Source organism: Mobula hypostoma, chromosome 14 (assembly GCF_963921235.1).
Source record: "Mobula hypostoma chromosome 14, sMobHyp1.1, whole genome shotgun sequence".
Lineage (NCBI taxonomy): Eukaryota > Metazoa > Chordata > Chondrichthyes > Myliobatiformes > Myliobatidae > Mobula > Mobula hypostoma.
This window is the reverse complement of record NC_086110.1, coordinates 43,580,259-43,597,567: the sequence shown is the minus strand read 5'-3', so window position 1 is coordinate 43,597,567 and position 17,309 is coordinate 43,580,259. Positions and strand designations below refer to the sequence as shown.

General features: G+C 37.5%; 1 protein-coding gene across 6 annotated transcripts in view; it reads right to left on the bottom strand.

Annotated features, from left to right (window-relative positions):
* zfpm1 (zinc finger protein, FOG family member 1) overlaps positions 1 to 17,309 on the bottom strand; it is a 215,001-nt gene that overhangs the window by 108,643 nt on the left and 89,049 nt on the right. The window contains exon 1 of one of the 6 annotated variants that reach the window (XM_063067025.1): positions 196 to 765. The exons of the other annotated variants lie outside the window; for them this stretch is intronic. Coding sequence (XP_062923095.1) covers positions 196 to 322 — 127 coding nt within the window. The 5' untranslated portion in view covers positions 323 to 765. Of the gene's footprint in view, positions 1 to 195; positions 766 to 17,309 lie in introns of those variants that run through there. 6 annotated transcript variants of the gene reach the window in all.

Here is a 17,309-nt window from a genome sequence, read left to right as displayed (position 1 = left end):
GGGTAGAAGCAGTCCTGGAGACTGGTGGTACAGAGTGCATGGAAGGGAGGCTGGCTTCTGTGATGTGCTGGGCTGTTTCTTGAAGGGAGGTTGGTTTCTGTGATGTGCTGGGCTGTTTCTTGAAGGGAGGTTGGTTTCTGTGATGTGCTGGGCTGTTTCCACAGTCCATTGCAGTTTCTTGTAGCCACAGTCAGAGCAGGTGCCATATCAAATCCTGATACATCCAGATAGGATGGCTTTCTATAGTGCATCGATAGACATTAGTAAGGGTTGACAAGGATAACAAAGAGTTTAATATGGGCCTCAAGGACAAAGGTTTCATTAAAACCACTAGATGAAATCCACAATCTGCCAGGAAGGGTCATCAGCAATGTTTCACTGTGATCACAACATTCTCTTTGACCTGGTCACCAGCTGACATCTATTACCATGATACAGTAAGATAAAAGATACACTTAAGATAATTCTTACAACCAATGTTTATTTTTGTAATGTCTTAGGTTAGCCTACATGAACCCCTACCCAGAAACAATGAGACAGAGCAGGAGAGAATTCAAGTGAGGAGGGGAGCTGGGAATGGTGGTAAGCAAGGGATATCATTGTACCCGCAGTATGTCAAAAGGGACTAGTACAATGCGCATTCTAGGTTTGAGGAACACAGGCCACTGGGAGATACAGCAAATGTGAGTAGATTACAGTCTTGCACCAGTAACAACTTCGGTTGTGCAGCAACTTGTACCATTGAGATCAGGGTGATCTTGGTTCTGAAGTAGAAGAAATTTTCAGATCAAAGTTCAAAGTAAATTTATTATCAAAGTACACACATCAGCATATACAATGCTGAGATTCATTTTCTTGCAAGCATACTCAATAAATCCATAGAATAATAACCATAACAGGATCAATGAAAGAGCACACCAACTTGGGTGTTTAACCAATGTGTAAGAGACAACAAACTGTGCAAATACAAAAAGAAAGAAATAATAATAATAATAATAAAAAAATTCGAGAATATGAGATGAAGACTCCTTTGAAAGTTAGTCCATTGGTGGTGGGAGCTTTTCAATGATGGTACAAGTGAAGTTGAGTGAAGTTATCCCCTTCAGTTCAAGAGCCTGAAGGTTGAGGGGCAGTAACTGTTCCTGAATCGGATGGTGTGAGTCTTGAGGCTCCTGTACCTTCTTCCCAATGGCATCAGCGGGAAGAGAGCACAACCTTGGTAGTAGGGGTCTCTGATGATGGATGCTGCTTCCCTGCGACAGGTCCACCAAATTAATAACACCAAGGAATTTAAAGTTGCTGACCCTCTCAACCTCTGATGAGGACTGACTCATGGACCTCTGGTTTCCTCCTCCTGAAGTCAATAATCAGCTCCTCGGCCTTGCTGACATTCAGTAAGAATCTAGCCTGTCTATGACTATCTTTCTATTTGTTTTGCTGCATCCTATATATCAATTATCTTGCATTTAAAAGTCAAAAGCATTTTAATTTTTGTATGATCATCAATGAATTAAAGTGCCACCTGATATTGCAGAAGTTCTGCAGATGCACAAAAGACATCTCTCTTGCATAAGCAGAACTACTGTTTAAAAAAAAGATGCACATTATATTCTGCTACATTCTACCTAAATGTTAGTTTACTAGCATAAAGCCAACCATCTCAACGTATGGAGCTGATAACATTTGTTAATCTGTTGGACCTTGTAACTGGAGTTGCAGCTTTAGATTCATTTAACCTAGCATTTAGTAAAGGCTGAAAGGTAATTAAGAAAACAAATTTGATGTAAATGATTATGAAAATACAGAAGAGAAAAATGACATTCAGGTCTAAGCTTGTAATTATATTTTGAAATATGCAAGCAAAGAGCTCATACAGCATTATTTTATGCAAATCTTAAACACAGCAAGAACATCTTTGGCAGCATCTGTTAAAGTGTTTCTGCTTCTTCAGAAAAGACTAAGGCAGCTCAATATTGCATGAGCACAATCTGTAGACTAAAGCTGCAATATGCTTTTGAGTGGTCTGGCAAGAAAATACAGTTGATTTCGGGGAGACACCATTTTCAAAATTTGTTTATTCCTTGTATAATCAAGAACTACCATCACATTCAACCAATGACGTTGAAAAATCATGTCTAAGGCAAAAAGTTTCAATATTGCTGTTGTCACTGGAGTGAATTTCACCCCATGACTGCATTTCTTGCACAGATGAAAATCCTAATGGACATTAGGATCATATTTCCAAGACACCAGTTAGAGATAGGACCAATTGGAGAACTTTGTACTGCGCAGAACTTTACTGTAGGCTGAATCTATGTTCAATTGCATAACACTTATTTCAGTTAACCGACAATAAATTTCAGATACAAATGATTGTCTGAAGACCAATATCAATTAAATTTCTTGTTGTTGCTGGGCATCTAGAGCCAAGAGGGGGCAGAAAACTTGTAGGAAAGATAAAAACAGTGGGCAAACTCTTTGATAAACATATTACTGCAACACTTTTTATAAAAATTTCAGCACACCAGCAATTATTCCTTTAACCCAGAAAGCAAGAGGGCAAAGCCAATCTATTCCCTTTCAGCATGTTCAGCCTATTCTCTTTTCTACGGTAAGCAGTATGTATGAAATTACAAGCGAAAACTGAATTCTACATTAAATGAGATTGAGATGTTACATAAAGTAGAATAAAATTTGTACTGCAGTGTATTCAATTCAATTGTACTTTACATATGATCCAAGATACAAATATTTTTCCACTCTACAGTTATGATAGTGGCTATATTTCATTAGGAGCTTGAAATCTAGTATGTCGCCAAAGACACTTGCTCATTTCGACAGATGTACCATGGAGAGCATTTTAACTGGCTGCATCACCATCTGGTATCTGGTATGGAGAGGGGTTGGGGGGGGGTGGTGGTTGGAGGACTGCACAGGATTGAAATAAACTGCAGAGAATTGTAAATTTAGTCAGCTCCATCATGGGCACTAGCCTCCATAGTAACCAGGACATTTTCAAGGAGTGATGCCTCAAAAAGGCAGCATCCGTCATTAAGGACTCCCATCACCCATGTCATGCCTTGTTCTCATGGCTTCCATCAGGGAGGAGGTACAGGAGCCCAAAGGCACACATTCAATGATTCAGAAACAGCTTCCTCCCCTCTGCCATCCGATTTCTGAACGGACATTGAACCCATCAACACTACCTCACTACATTTTATTTCTATTTTTGCACTACTCATTTAACTACCTAATGTATTAAATATTTGCTGCAATTCATGTTTGTTTTCTATTAATTTCTATTATTGTACTGCTGCCACAAAGACAAATTTCATGACATATGCCAGTAATATTAAATCTGATTCTGATCAATACTTATAGTTTTGATCTTTACCAATGTCTCCTTAAATTGAGAGTGCTACAAAGAACAAAAAATGGATCTTTGTTGCAAGAATACAGTAAACAATGCATCTATAAAGATGCAGCTGACAGCTCCACTATGAGTAATGCCACACACTGCTGCCCATGACTGTGTGGCATGGCTCAAAAGTATTGATGAAACCATATTGATAACAAATGATTTAGAAAATATTGGCTTCAAGCAGAAAAACACAAGCTGCAGATTTCTAGAATTTGAGATAGAATTATGATCTTATAAACAAATGTATTCAGAGATCACTTTAAAAATATGCTTTCCTTTCTTGTCTGACAGATGGGACGTTTCACGCCACCACATTCATTGTTTAGTTCCAGGCATTTACTGGTCATCTGTTGTATTTCCCACTCTTATTCCATGTTGGTTTGAAATGCATATCAAAAAATTTTGGTAAAATCTCCTGCAACACACGGGACTACAACATTACAAAGGAAAAACAAACTAACTGAAATTGTTTCCAATTGAAAATATAAATTACATTTTTGGTTAATCTAAAGCCAATAATAAAAAAAGCAATAGGAAATAGTATAGGAGCAGGGATATGATGTTGAGGCTCTCTAAGGCATTGGTAAGACCTCACTTGGAGTACTGTGTGCAGTTTTGGGCTCCTTATTTAAGAAAGGATGTACTGATGTTGGAGAGGGTTCAGAGAGTATTCACTAGAATGATTCCGGGAATGAGAGGGTTAACATATGAGGAACGTTTGACCGCTCTTGGACTGAACTCCTCGGAGTTTAGAAGAATGAGGGGGGACCTCATAGAAACATTTCAAATGTTAAAAGGCATGGACAGAGTGGATGTGGCAAAGTTGTTTCCCAGGATGGGGGAGTCTAGTATGAGAGAGCATGACTTAAGGATAGAAGGACGCCCATTCAGAACAGAGATGCAAAGAAATTTTTTCAGCCAGAGGGTAGTGAATCTGTGGAATCTGTTGCCACGGGCAGCAGTGGAGGTCAAGTCATTGCATGTACTTAAGGCAGAGATTGATAGGTATCTGAGTAGCCAGGGCATCAAAGGTTACGGTGAGAAGGTGGGGAGTGGGACTAAATGGGAGATTGGATCAGCTCATGATAGAATGGTGGAGCAGACTCGATGGGCCGAATGGCTGACTTCTGCTCCTTTGCTTTATGGTCTTATGGTCTTTACAAATTCCAATTCAATGTGGATCAAGTGCACAGTGCAGCTGTCAAACTCATAGCAATTGTTACATCCTGAAATTGTATTAGTTCCTGCAGCTTCTTCTGGTTATTATTCTTTAGAAGCTTTGCTTTATTTGTTTTGGAAGCCAATTTTTGAATTTGGTTTATAAACTATATTTTAATTCAATGAGTCATGATGTCAGAGTCTAGGCAGAGAGCAAAATTACCTTACTATGACATTTTATCATCAATCTTTTCTTATAGAGAGAAAAAAATCATTAACAGCTTTGGTGAAACACTAAGATTATACTGGCCAGGAAATGATTTGGATGTCGCTCTTTTAAATCTCTTTTACCCTTCCCCACCATTCATCTTCCTCAAAAGCCCCAAACTCAATGAAAGCATTTCTGTGTTGTTTTACACCATACTGAAGTTCAACCAGGCATTTTCACATATGGCACCAAACATGGTTACAATGCCATTATCCTGCTCACGGAAGCTCCACCAAAGCCCCTTTCAATTCTACCACACTCTCCCCCACCTAATCATTATTGAGCTCTGGATTCCTAACCACATTGATCTCCCTAATCCAGGGACTCTCGTGCACTTCCTGGTCCACTCCATATTGCTATCCTCTCCCCACTGATAACCACCACCACCTCCCATTTGAATCAGAGTGTAGGCCCAAATCAACTTGTGGTTTTGGTCACCCTGAACAAACCCTCCAAGCACAGTGTTAAGGAGAACATTATTGATAATGAAAAAAGTACGAAACAAAATCAGATGCACAAAGGGTTTTGACAAAACTTAAGTTTGCATCAAAAGGCAAACAACTGAAAAAACCCCTGAGCATAACAGAAAAGCAGAATATTTGCATAGTGAGAGACCGAGTATGGGTCATGTTTCAAGGGACAAGATTGCTTGCACATATTGGCAAATCCCAACATGCAAGTTCAGCAAACAATTCAGAGGGAAATGGTACATTAGTCTTTAGTATAAGGGAGTGTGAGTGTCAGAGCATGATAGTCTGTTACAATTTTCCAGGGTCTTGGCAAATCCAAACCTAGTACATTGTGTGCAGTTTTGGTCTCTTAATTCGAGAAAGAGAAGGCAGAGAAGATTTCCTGGTGTTGTTCCAATGAAGGATGGTTTGATGCACAAGAAATTGAGAAGAATGAGACTGTATGCTCTGAGATGCCTCTTTTGAAACATACAGAATAGTCAAATAAATTAACAGGCTAGATGTTGAAAAGGTCTTTCTTTTTCTTGGAGTCTTGGGCCAGATGACATAGTTTCTGCACTTTAGGACTGAGATGATGAAAAACAATCATCACTCAGACAGTGATGAACCTTTGGAATCCTCTACCCTGGATGGCTGTAGACACCAAGTCTCATTCAAAACGTCGACAGATTTTTGAAGATTAAGGGAATCAAGAGATTTGGGGGAGGGGAATGATGCAGGAATATGGGGCTGACATGAAATATCAGCTATGACCTTAATGAATGGAAGAATAGGCTTGAAAGGCTGTATGGACTATTCCTGCTCGTATTTCATATTTTCTTACACCCATCAGTTAAACGGATCTTCCTGAACCTCAGCACATTCTGCCATGACACTTAAACTTGCTTCGTATCTTTTTCTATTTATTACATACAAGGTCAGGAAATAAAAACTTTAATTCTGCTTCTTTCTTCAGATGCTGCCTGGCCTATAGTTATTAACACAGATTTAGATGCCTTTTTTCTGATTCAAATATACCAAAATATTATAATAACCTTTGCAACATTAATGCCAAATGAATAAATTAAGTCAATTCTCTTTCAGTGCAATAATTATGAGGTAAAAACATGCAATGTGATAAAGAAATCCTCACATATAAAACATTTGTTTTGAAGTACAAAGTAGCATGGTACATTGAGATTATGGCCAATAGATAGATTTTTTTTTATAACTCTTAAGCTCATAATAATGAAAACTAAAAGATAAAGCTCCAAAAGAGAAGCTTTTAATTTCTGCAGACTGACTCTTACTTAAACCCCCACTCTTGATGAAAACAACCGTGAAATGAAAAGGAATTACTTCACTGATTTCTGTCCCACACATACCATGCATCTGGCAATGTATAAACGAAAAACATCTGAATAATCTAAATAATTTATCCCTCCTGCTGCATCAGAACAACAAGTACTACCACAGACTAGTGCTCACTGTGATAGCAGACCTTGGGCTTCAATTGAAAAAATAATGATTCAGACAGAACCTTATGGAAAAAAGAAGGGAATAGTAATGACAAAGTGAAAAATAATTGAATTTCATCACTCAATAAAATTTCTGTAGAGCTCAATGAATAGAATATTTAACATCTTTGAACATGTCCTAGAGAGCTTTTCCAACATGCAAATTGTTTTTTTTAAAACAAATTGATTATAACAGGAAACGCAAATTTAATACAAATAGAAATTTATTTATTTGCTCAAAGTTGACCAACCATACCTGTTCCCTCAGTTACGATAGTAAGTGATATGGTTGGGTCACAGATATTTTGGTATTCCCTAATGAATAACATCCCATTAAATTGGAACTGATCCTACTTCTCTCTTTTTCCAGACTGAGCGGAAAAGATTACAAATTTCTGAGTTTCCAATCCAAATTTGAACCTAGTGGATAATTTTTGTTTCAGTGGTTGAAAGAATATAAAATAATCTCAGCCAAGCACGATATATTGGAAAGAAAAAATAATCTCAAACAATTGCCATATGTGTTTGTACAATAATGGAAAACAACGGTAACATCCTGGCCCATTGGTTTGGAGTTTATCATGCTTGTTCAGAAAAAATGTTCAGAATGACCTATATGCTTGCATATTTCACAACCTAGTTTAAGTCATGACAGATTAATATTTGTGAATGGAGCAAAAGCAGATGCTCGCTCAGCAATGAAAATTTCCAGCATATGTAAATTTTACACTGAGTAGTTGGGACTCACTTCCAAATAATTATCAAGATTGAAGCAAATGTGTAATTATGGATAAAAGATACAATTTTTAATCCAAATTTTTCATCTCAACTTCACCCATTCAACACCTTAATATTTGAAAAGAAAAAAATTACATTACACATATATTTCATTTTACAAACTTTCAGAATAGCCCAAAGCATTTCATAATCTTTGGATTACTTTTGACATGCACTGACTCTTATTATGCAGATAAGATATAGCAACTAATTTTGTATATCACCAGGTTCGACAAAGCACGAAGGATTGAGTAACACTGGATTATTGTCATGTAAGTTCAGAAAGTACTGTTAGGCAGTTAATAGTCCCTAATTTCATACACTACCCATGAACACACTAAAAATATACAGTTAGTCAATTCTAGCAAAGAATAGTGTAATGTTCGCAGTGTTATGAGTTTATTTTGTTATTCCTAGACGACAGTAGCTAAAATCAGTAACTCAGAAAACAGTAGAAGAAAAGTTATCTGATACATGTGTTCCCTTTTACAGACGCTCTATAGAAGAAATGAGATTTTAGTGCAAAGTATTCTCATACCAATAACTAGAAACCAAATTCTATAAGTCAGCACACCTTGTGTCTTAAACAGGAAGCATTACTGCTTTGTGGAATATAGGAGCAGTTATGTAGAATCAAACAAACTCAGTTCCTTTGCTGGAAAAAAATCAGTTTGGGTAAAAGCTAACATTAACCGCCAACTAACCAGTATTGTGCTAGGATCTTAAAATTTATTCTATACTTGACACTGAACTCACAAAAATAAAGACTGGAAGTTCAAATTGACTTCTAATAACAAAATACAGATGAAATTTACTAGAATGATGCCAGGGATGAGGGACTTTGTTTATGTGGAGACACAAAAGTTGTTAAAGCAGAGAAGGCTAAAAGAGTCAATTACTTTATTCAGAATTACGGAGAATTTTGATAAAACAAATAAGCTATTTCTAAAAGCTGCAGGGTCAGTAACCAGGCGGACATAGACTTCAGATAATTTATAAAAGAGTTAGGGAGGAAAGGAGAGGAGGCAGGATGCCCAACAAGATATAATGATTTGGAATGCATTGCTGGATATAGTATATGTAAAAGCAAGAGTATCTTTTAAAAAGCAATTGGATATACATTTGAAAAGGAAGTTATAATTGGACTACAGGGAGTGAGAGGCAGTGGAGCTTGTTGAACGAGTCCTTTAATGAATTGGCACAGACACAACAGACCACTCGACTTCTCATGTTACATTTGTGATCGATTTTGATTTGAGTTGTACATGTCAACACATACAGCGGCATGCAAAAGTTTGGGCACCCCAGTCAAAATTTCTGTTACTGTGAATAGATAAGCAGGTAAAAGATAACCTGATTTCCAAAAGGCATAAAGTTAAAGATGACACATTTCTTTAATATTTTAAGCAAGATTACTTTTTTATTTCCATCTTTTACAGTTTCAGAATAACAAAAAAGGAAAAGGGCCCGAAGCAAAAGTTTGGGCACCCTGCGTGGTCAGTACTTAGTAACACCCCCTTTGGCAAATATCACAGCTTGTAAACGCTTTCTGTAGCCAGCTGAGTCTTTCAATTCTTGTTTGGGGGAATCTTTGCCCATTCTTCCTTGCAAAAGGCTTCAAGTTCCGTAAGATTCTTGGGCCATCTTGCATGCACTGCTGTTTTGAGGTCTATCCACAGATTCTCGATGATGTTTAGGTCAGGGGACTGTGAGGGCCATGGCAAAACCTTCAGCTTGCACCTCTTGAGGAAGTTCACTGTGGATTCTGAGGTGTGTTTAGGATCATTATCCTGTTGTAGAAGCCATCCTCTTTTCAACTTCAGCTTGCTTTTTTTTTTAAACAGACAGTATAGTGTTTGCTTCCAGAATTTGCTGGTATTTAACTGAATTCATTCTTCCCTCTGTCAGTGAATCGTTCCCTGTACCACTGGCTGCAACACAAGCCCAAAGCATGATCGATCCACCCCCGTGCTTATCAGTTGGAGAGGTGTTCTTTTCATGAAATTCTGCACCCTTTTTTCTCCAAACATACCTTTGCTCATTGCGGCCAAAAAGTCCTATTTTAACTTCTTCAGTCTACAAGACTTGTTTCCAGAATGCATCAGCCTTGTTTAGATGTTCCTTTGTAAACTTCTGATGCTGAATTTTGTGGTGAGGACACAGGAAAGCTTTTCTTCTGATGACTCTTCCATGAAGGTCATATTTGTGCAGATGTCGCTCCACAGTAGAACAGTGCACCACCACTCCAGAGTCCGCTAAATCTTCCTGAAGGTCTTTTGCAGTCAAACGGGGGTTTTGATTTGCCTTTCCAGCAATCCTACGAGCAGTTCTCTTGGAAAGTTTTCTTGGTCTTCCAGACCTCAACTTGAGCTCCACCATTCCTGTTAACTGCCATTTCTTAATTACATTACGAACTGAGGAAACGGCTACCTGAAAACACTTTGCTATCTTCTTATAGCCTTCTCCTGCTTTGTGGGCATCATTTATTTTAATTTTCAGAGTGCTAGGTGGCTGCTGATTGTTGGGACAAGGTTTGAAGAGTCAGGGTGTTTATAAAGCTTTGAAATTTGCATCACCTGGCCTTCCGACCGATGACTGTGAACAAGCCAACAAGCCATGGTCCTAACAAGCTAATTAAGGTCTGAGACCCTGGTAAAAGTTATCTGAGAGCTCAAATCTCTTGGGGTGCCCAGACTTTTGCATGGTGCTCCTTTCCTTTCTTCCCCACTCCAAAATTGTACGAAACAAAAATAATACACTAATCTTGCTTAAAATATTGAAAAGAATGTTTCATCTTTAACTTTATGACTTTTGGAGATCAGTTCATCTTCTACTCACTTAACTATTCACAGTAACAGAAATTTTGACCAGGGGTGCCCAAACTTTTGCATGGCACTGTAAATACGGGAATTAATCTCCTGAAGACAACCTACTTATATTCCTTCTGATTATAAATTAATGAACAATCTCAACATTTTTTTTAAAAAAAGAGCAGTACAGGAATTAGAGGAATAACCTTAAAAGTGTCCCAAAAGCACCTTTGCTTCAGGATACCAAAATTTAAAATATCTTTTGTATGATTACATTTTACTATACAGGTGCAATTTAATAATAGAACGCAGCGGTTAAATTATTAAATCAGTAGCATTTTAAATAATTACCTAACCTGTTGCAGTTAAATGATGTGAAAAGACAATGTAACCTCAACCAGTGTGGGAAATGTGGTTATTGTATTTCCCTAGTTATCTCACTGCTTTCTGAGGATGATTTTGAATTGTTCTTCTGCAAAACATACAAGGTGATTAAAGTTTCTAATATAGATCAGGCTTGTTAAAAAGAAAAAGTACTGGAGAAAGTGAAATTACTGTTGTTTGTGGGTAATGCAGTAATTAGTCCTGACGAAGGGTCTCGGCCTGAAACGTCGACTGCGCCTCTTCCTATAGATGCTGCTTGGCCTGCTGCGTTCACCAGCAACTTTGATGTGTGTTGCAGTAATTAGTGGTTGAAGTCCAATTGAACTTAACAAAAACTGTCTGTAGCTGTCAATTAAAAATTTCACCAAATACAATTAAGGGACGATCTTCCTAAGAAATATACAGCACAGTTAGTTTATGAGAGAGCTACTTTCTTTGACAGTGATGTAAACTGGGAGCACTGAGTTATATATTTCTGGTACATACTGCTTTCTAATCAGTGAAAAGCAGAGCTCTGTGCATGCATACTTAAAGAACCCCATTCTTGGCTGTCTGAATCCCAATTAAATTTTCATATTAACACCCATTTATAATACCACTTAGCCATTTAAAGAAGTCAGGTTGTACAATGGCCTGAATCCCAGTTATCCAACAAGAACGCACAGCTGTCTTGCTTCTTTGCATGGTGCATATTTTTCAATCAGTGCTCCATTATCATTGAGCTATCCACTCATTAGACTATCCTGGAGCTTTCTTTCAAGGTAGAACAATTCAAGCATGAGTCATATCATACAGATCTATTCAAGATAATTTGTTTTTGTGAATCAAAGGGAAAAGAGTATGCAGTTTTCGTGAATAATGCAGATCAATAATTCATTCTGTGAAGGTAATATCTGAACTGTTAAAATAGCACTGCATTTAATTTTATGAGAGCACATTTTCATTAAAGTGGTTTCTCTAGTCTTTAATTTAGTAGATTGCTAAATTATTTAAAAAAGCACTTCAATAGAATAATATTACAGTGAAGAACTTTGCATTTATCATTAAATGCCTCCTTTACTACTGCTGTTCCCATCGTCTTTAATCTACGTAATGAATCTTGGAAACAGAAGTTCAAAAGACAGCTAATGAATATTAATACATCGATTAATGATTAGAAAATGTAACAATAATTTATTTGCAAATAGTCAAACTATGGTACAGTTCTTTTTGTCATTTCCATCAGGAATTCAAGAGTAGTAGCTTTCACAGTGAAAACAGATGTACCTGGATGCAACCCATGTGAGACTGGAAATATTTCCCTCCCTTGGCTGCAATTAGAATATTTCATATTTTCATTAAAAGGTCCATATGTTTCCAGGTGTGCAGCTTTGGTTGTTTAGAAATACAACCAAGACTGAGTCAAGACCTCTCCAATTATAAGCGGCTTGCTAGACAGATTCTCCAAGTCTAATTGAAAGAACCATTATTATAAAACATCTGAAGAAAACAGAAGCTGAAAGAACAATTGTGCTGAAGTCAACTATATGATAAGATTCTTCTTTACCCTTTTGAGTGCCTGTCAATTCTTTTAACTTTGCTACATAAACAAAGATATACATTTTGAGTAAATTGTATTCAAACTATTTTTCAGATTACTCCTTTGTTACTTTCATCTGCGTACAAGCCTCAACTAACTATTCAATCGGTAAACATGTTTACAATGAACAATAATTACTTTTATCCTTAATGCTAGATATTTATTTTGAAGTAAATTTTTTGCGGATGAGAAACAGCCTAACAAAAACTGCCAAAAAGATACGTTTACACAGAAGATAATCACATGATATAAGTATATCAAATTCTTTTCTGATAAGGATTACTTTGTTCTAACAGTTTTCCTGTACAGGCCAAAAGATCAGGCTCAACGGCCCAAGATACAAGATGGTCTCGAAGGCCGCTTCAGTTCTCTCACGGTGCTGATTATACTTATCAGTTTTTTGCATATCAAAGTTCTGAAAAATATTGAACCCTCTGGCATACAAGGTTATTTTGAAGATTAAAAGGAATACTTCAACTCCGTTTGCATAACTAAGCTAATATTTTCATGGATGCACACAGAGACTGGATTATTCACTCAGTCTCAATCATACTTTAACTTTTGTGTTGCATTGCTTCAGGGTTTTGGTCTTCAGGAAACCATCCTGCTTAAACAACAGAGCAAACTCAATGACAGAAAACCTGATGTGCGCTGGGGAAAATAGGCTGCACATCGGCCTGAAACAAAAAAAGAAACACTTATTTGACTATTTGGAGATTTTTGATACCTTAAAGGATAGAAAATATCTCAGCTTGTAATACCTATACCACTGATATGAGAATACATTCCAAGGTCTACTAACAACTCAGACCTTTGGAAGTGCATGGCAGTATCTTGTCCACTTCTGCAGATTACATAGTTAAAAAAGTAGACAAAGAGACTTAAACTTCCAGTCTATATCTCTCCCTCTTTGACTTAATCGCTCTAAATTTATGCCTTGGCCCTCCTCTGGCTGACAAGTAAATGGATCTAATTCACTTCTTTCTTCAACTTTAAATTCTTAATCCTGGAATTTAATTCACGCTGTGTTGTCACCAACTTCCCAAACCCCAATTCTCCGGCCTTCATTCCATCACTGACTGTAAAGGCTCATTCTCGAATTTTCACCCTAAATACCTTGATTTCAGTAGTATACTCATACCTCCCTTTGAAAATTCTGCTTAACCTCTGTTCATTGCTTAAGCTTCTGGTTACCTCTCCCATTTCTTTGATATCAAACTTCTGTTATAAATGTTGAACTCCCTGTGCTTGTTTACATCTAGCACCACTTCTTTTCTCTACTGTTTCCTTTTTGACTTAATGTTCAGTTTCTTCTCCTTCTGCATCTCCTATTTTGACAGCTTTCCCATTTCTTCTCTGTACTTATCAATGTTTATTATGCCAAGCAAATAAATAAATTTGTTAAATCCTGTTAAACCCTTGTGCCACAGCCTACTGGAGAAGAATTGTATCCATATCATTGTGACTTCTTATGTTCCTAGGTTTAGGATATATTCTGCAAATAAAGTTCGTTCTTCCAGGTAAATTCAAATGCATGACAATAGATCAAATTAGTTCTAATAGGATTCTGAATTCATGAATGGAACTGTAGCCGAGGACACTGTATAGTTCTGGTATTTTTTATGCTGCATACGCAATTCTGTCCATACACAAGGGTATGGATCGAAAGTTAAACTGAGATTGTAACTGCAAGAGCTGGTTGTAAATCCGTTCGTTTTGTTTTGCGACCCTCTTCTGGCACTTAAACATCTAAAACAGATAAAGGAATTAAAACCCGAAAAAGTACTTGTTGTCCTGAGTGTGTACTTTTCCCCAGGCTACAAAATAACAATTAACTTTTTAAAAGGTATAATCTACCTGAAAGACAACAGATGGCAGACTCTCTGGCAAACAGACAGAATCAGGGGTCTGTAGGTATCACTGAAACAGGCCACAATCTTCCAGTTAACACCTGCTTCAATATTCAGAGATACTCTCAGACCACAAACGTACAAACATTTGAGTGCTTGTATAGGGCAGTAACCTTTATCATTGTCCACTCATAAGGAAAGAGGAGCCGATGAAAAATCTCTAAGTGTACCAGTGATGTACAAAGTTATCAGGTTTTTTATAAAAACCAGAAAAAATCAAAAGCAGTGCTACAAGACAGAATTTCTCAGCCTTTGCAGAGAATATGCAGTATTACTGTGTAACACTATCCTAACTAGACAGCCCCTCCTGTACTGATAGCAAAAATGAAGCAGACGGATGCTGAGTATTTATTCTCTTCCTTTAAGCACTCTTATTCATCATTTTACAGTAACAGGCACAGATCTGTAGTTGGAATAAATGACATTTCTAGCCATGATGGAGCCAGCCACTCTAAGCATGGCCCTGGTGATTCAACAGAGTATTGATATGCACACCAACGATTCCCGAGTAGAACCAGCTCATGGAAGGGACAACACACTGAGTCATTAACTGCCTTCTTTGACATGTAATGATTGACCTTATACAGTTTTGAAAGTTAATGCTGTGCATACAATTTGTTTGCCACAGTGCTGGGAGAGTAGGGAACTCCAGGATGCTCATCTAGAAATCCTATACATTTTGATTTTCCATTATGACCAGCAATTTGGCCACACCAAGAATTTACTAGATTGAGATTTATTGAGAGTTTGGTCAATATGGTTGATGTAATATCATTAATAATCAAAAGTGCAAAGAGATGTTGCTTTTTAACATTGGGCACACCTACTTCCAGGCTCAGTGTGTCCAAGGCAATTGTGTCTGGAACTACAGACATCAAAGAAATTAAACTCATGGTTCACCATTATCAGAACCCAGCCAAACCATACTTTCCAAATCCAGGATTTAGGCTGATCATCTTCTGAATTAATAGTGTAGCTGCCGACCAAAGAATTGAGAATTTTATTGTCCATAAGGAAAGGCCTGAAGTGATAGCAATTTGATTTGACCTTCCAGAATATCAAGTATTTTCATTTTGGCTTTCGGTATAAATCGGAATAAATACATTGAATACTCAAGTAAAACTCAAATTGTTTATAAATTATAAAATATAGACCATAAGACACAGGAACAGAATTAGGCTATTTGGCCCATCGAGTCTGCTCCACCAGGTCCTTCAGAAGAGGTGCTTCATAATAAAATTAACTCTTCAAGTCTTCAATGTGAATCAGTATTCTTTGATAACTTATCATGAGCAGCTGCTTCATAAATTAGAAGTTACACAAGTTATTACCAAATTTGGGTCTTTTGTTTATGGACCTATGCATATTGGGATCTGAACTGAAGTTCATGAACCTCGGGTCAGATTATGATCTTTACAATCAGCCAAAGGACTTTCACCCATTAGGCTGAGCTGGATTCAAACTGTTAACACCTTATCCTATCTCCAAATGTGATAAGGAGCGTAGGTAGTGACTTACAACAGCACACACAACTGCACATTGAATCTTGAACATTAGGTCCATTACAAAGGATGCAGTTAAGAGGTAACATTAAACACATACTCCAAAAAGTAATGGCTGAGATGTACTAGAGCAAAAGAAAAACTGACAGTCTAAAGCCACTTATAATTCGACAATTATAATTTAAACTTCTGTTTTGAGTAACCTTTCACTTTTAGCTCCTGATGCAAACCAAAAGATATGACCTTTCTAATAAGACGGCAATGCATGTTTGATAGCAGCGGCTTCCACAGTGTTATCGTCCTTTTAAAAAGTATTTTTTTATAATCTTAAGACCATGCTGAACTTAAAAGTACTGTAGATCTACCCCATCAGTGAGATGCCCGTTGGTGGAGAAACCGAAGGAGCTGGACTTGGTGCGGATCGTGCTGCCACCTGCATCAGAGAGGTGTTGGAGATGTCAGGGCGCAGCCTAACTGCAAGTGATTATCTTAAGTCGCTTTTCTTGTGATCGTAAGACACTGTTTGAAATTGTTAATGTGGAATGCTGCAAGTCTGACTCACTAATTTATTGGCGGGAGGCAGGGGCGGATGGCAGGGGAGCTGTATGACCTCAGTTGTAGTGAGGACTAGGCCCCAAGCTGCGGTGTTGCCTGTTTACTGTTGCCCAGGAGAGGGGTGGAGTTGGTGCGCTCCACCGGAGGTGATGTGGCACAGCATCCAAGCTGGAGACAGCACTGCCCCCAGTGTTTTCTCAGCAGATGACAAGTCATATTGTGTCCTTTTGCAGATTGCTGCAACATTCATGGACTCAGGATCTTAGGCCATTTTTTTTATGTGACTGTATTTTCCTTGTGCTAGGTGTGGCTGTTGACACCTTGGCCCCGGAGTAATGCTGTTTCATTTGGCTATACTTGGACATGAACTATAACATGAAAAGAACCAATAGTTACAAACTAAAAGAATTAGGATACAATAATATTGATCCAAGGGGTAAAAATCTATAATTCAGCATAGCAAACATGAATTTAATTGAATCATTAATAAAGAAAAGCTTCTGGATTTAACAATGATTAATAATATAAACATTAAGTATTAAGACAGGAAGAAATATTCTACAAACATTCTAAGTAATATCCTATGAACAATGAAGTGAGCTAGAAAGTAAGTCACTTGTAACAACACTGCTATAATTTAGAGCAACACACAAAGTGCTGGAAGAACTCAGCAGGTCAGACAGCATCTACAGCAGGACATAGACAACTGATGTTTCAAGTTGAGACCATTCATGTTGACCGAAAAATCAAGGAGAGACAGCCAGTAATTTACCCTGGCCAACTTGTTTCCATGTTCTTGGAATGAGGCAACTTGTCATTTTGTTTGGGACCTTCTATACCTTTTTGCAACCACAAGATATACCATAGCTCACAACAGCAAACAAACTACATTTGCAACATAGGAAATGGGACAGCCAATTTGTGTAAACACCAATGTAACAATGGCCAGATAAATCTGTTTCATTGATGGTGGGAGAGG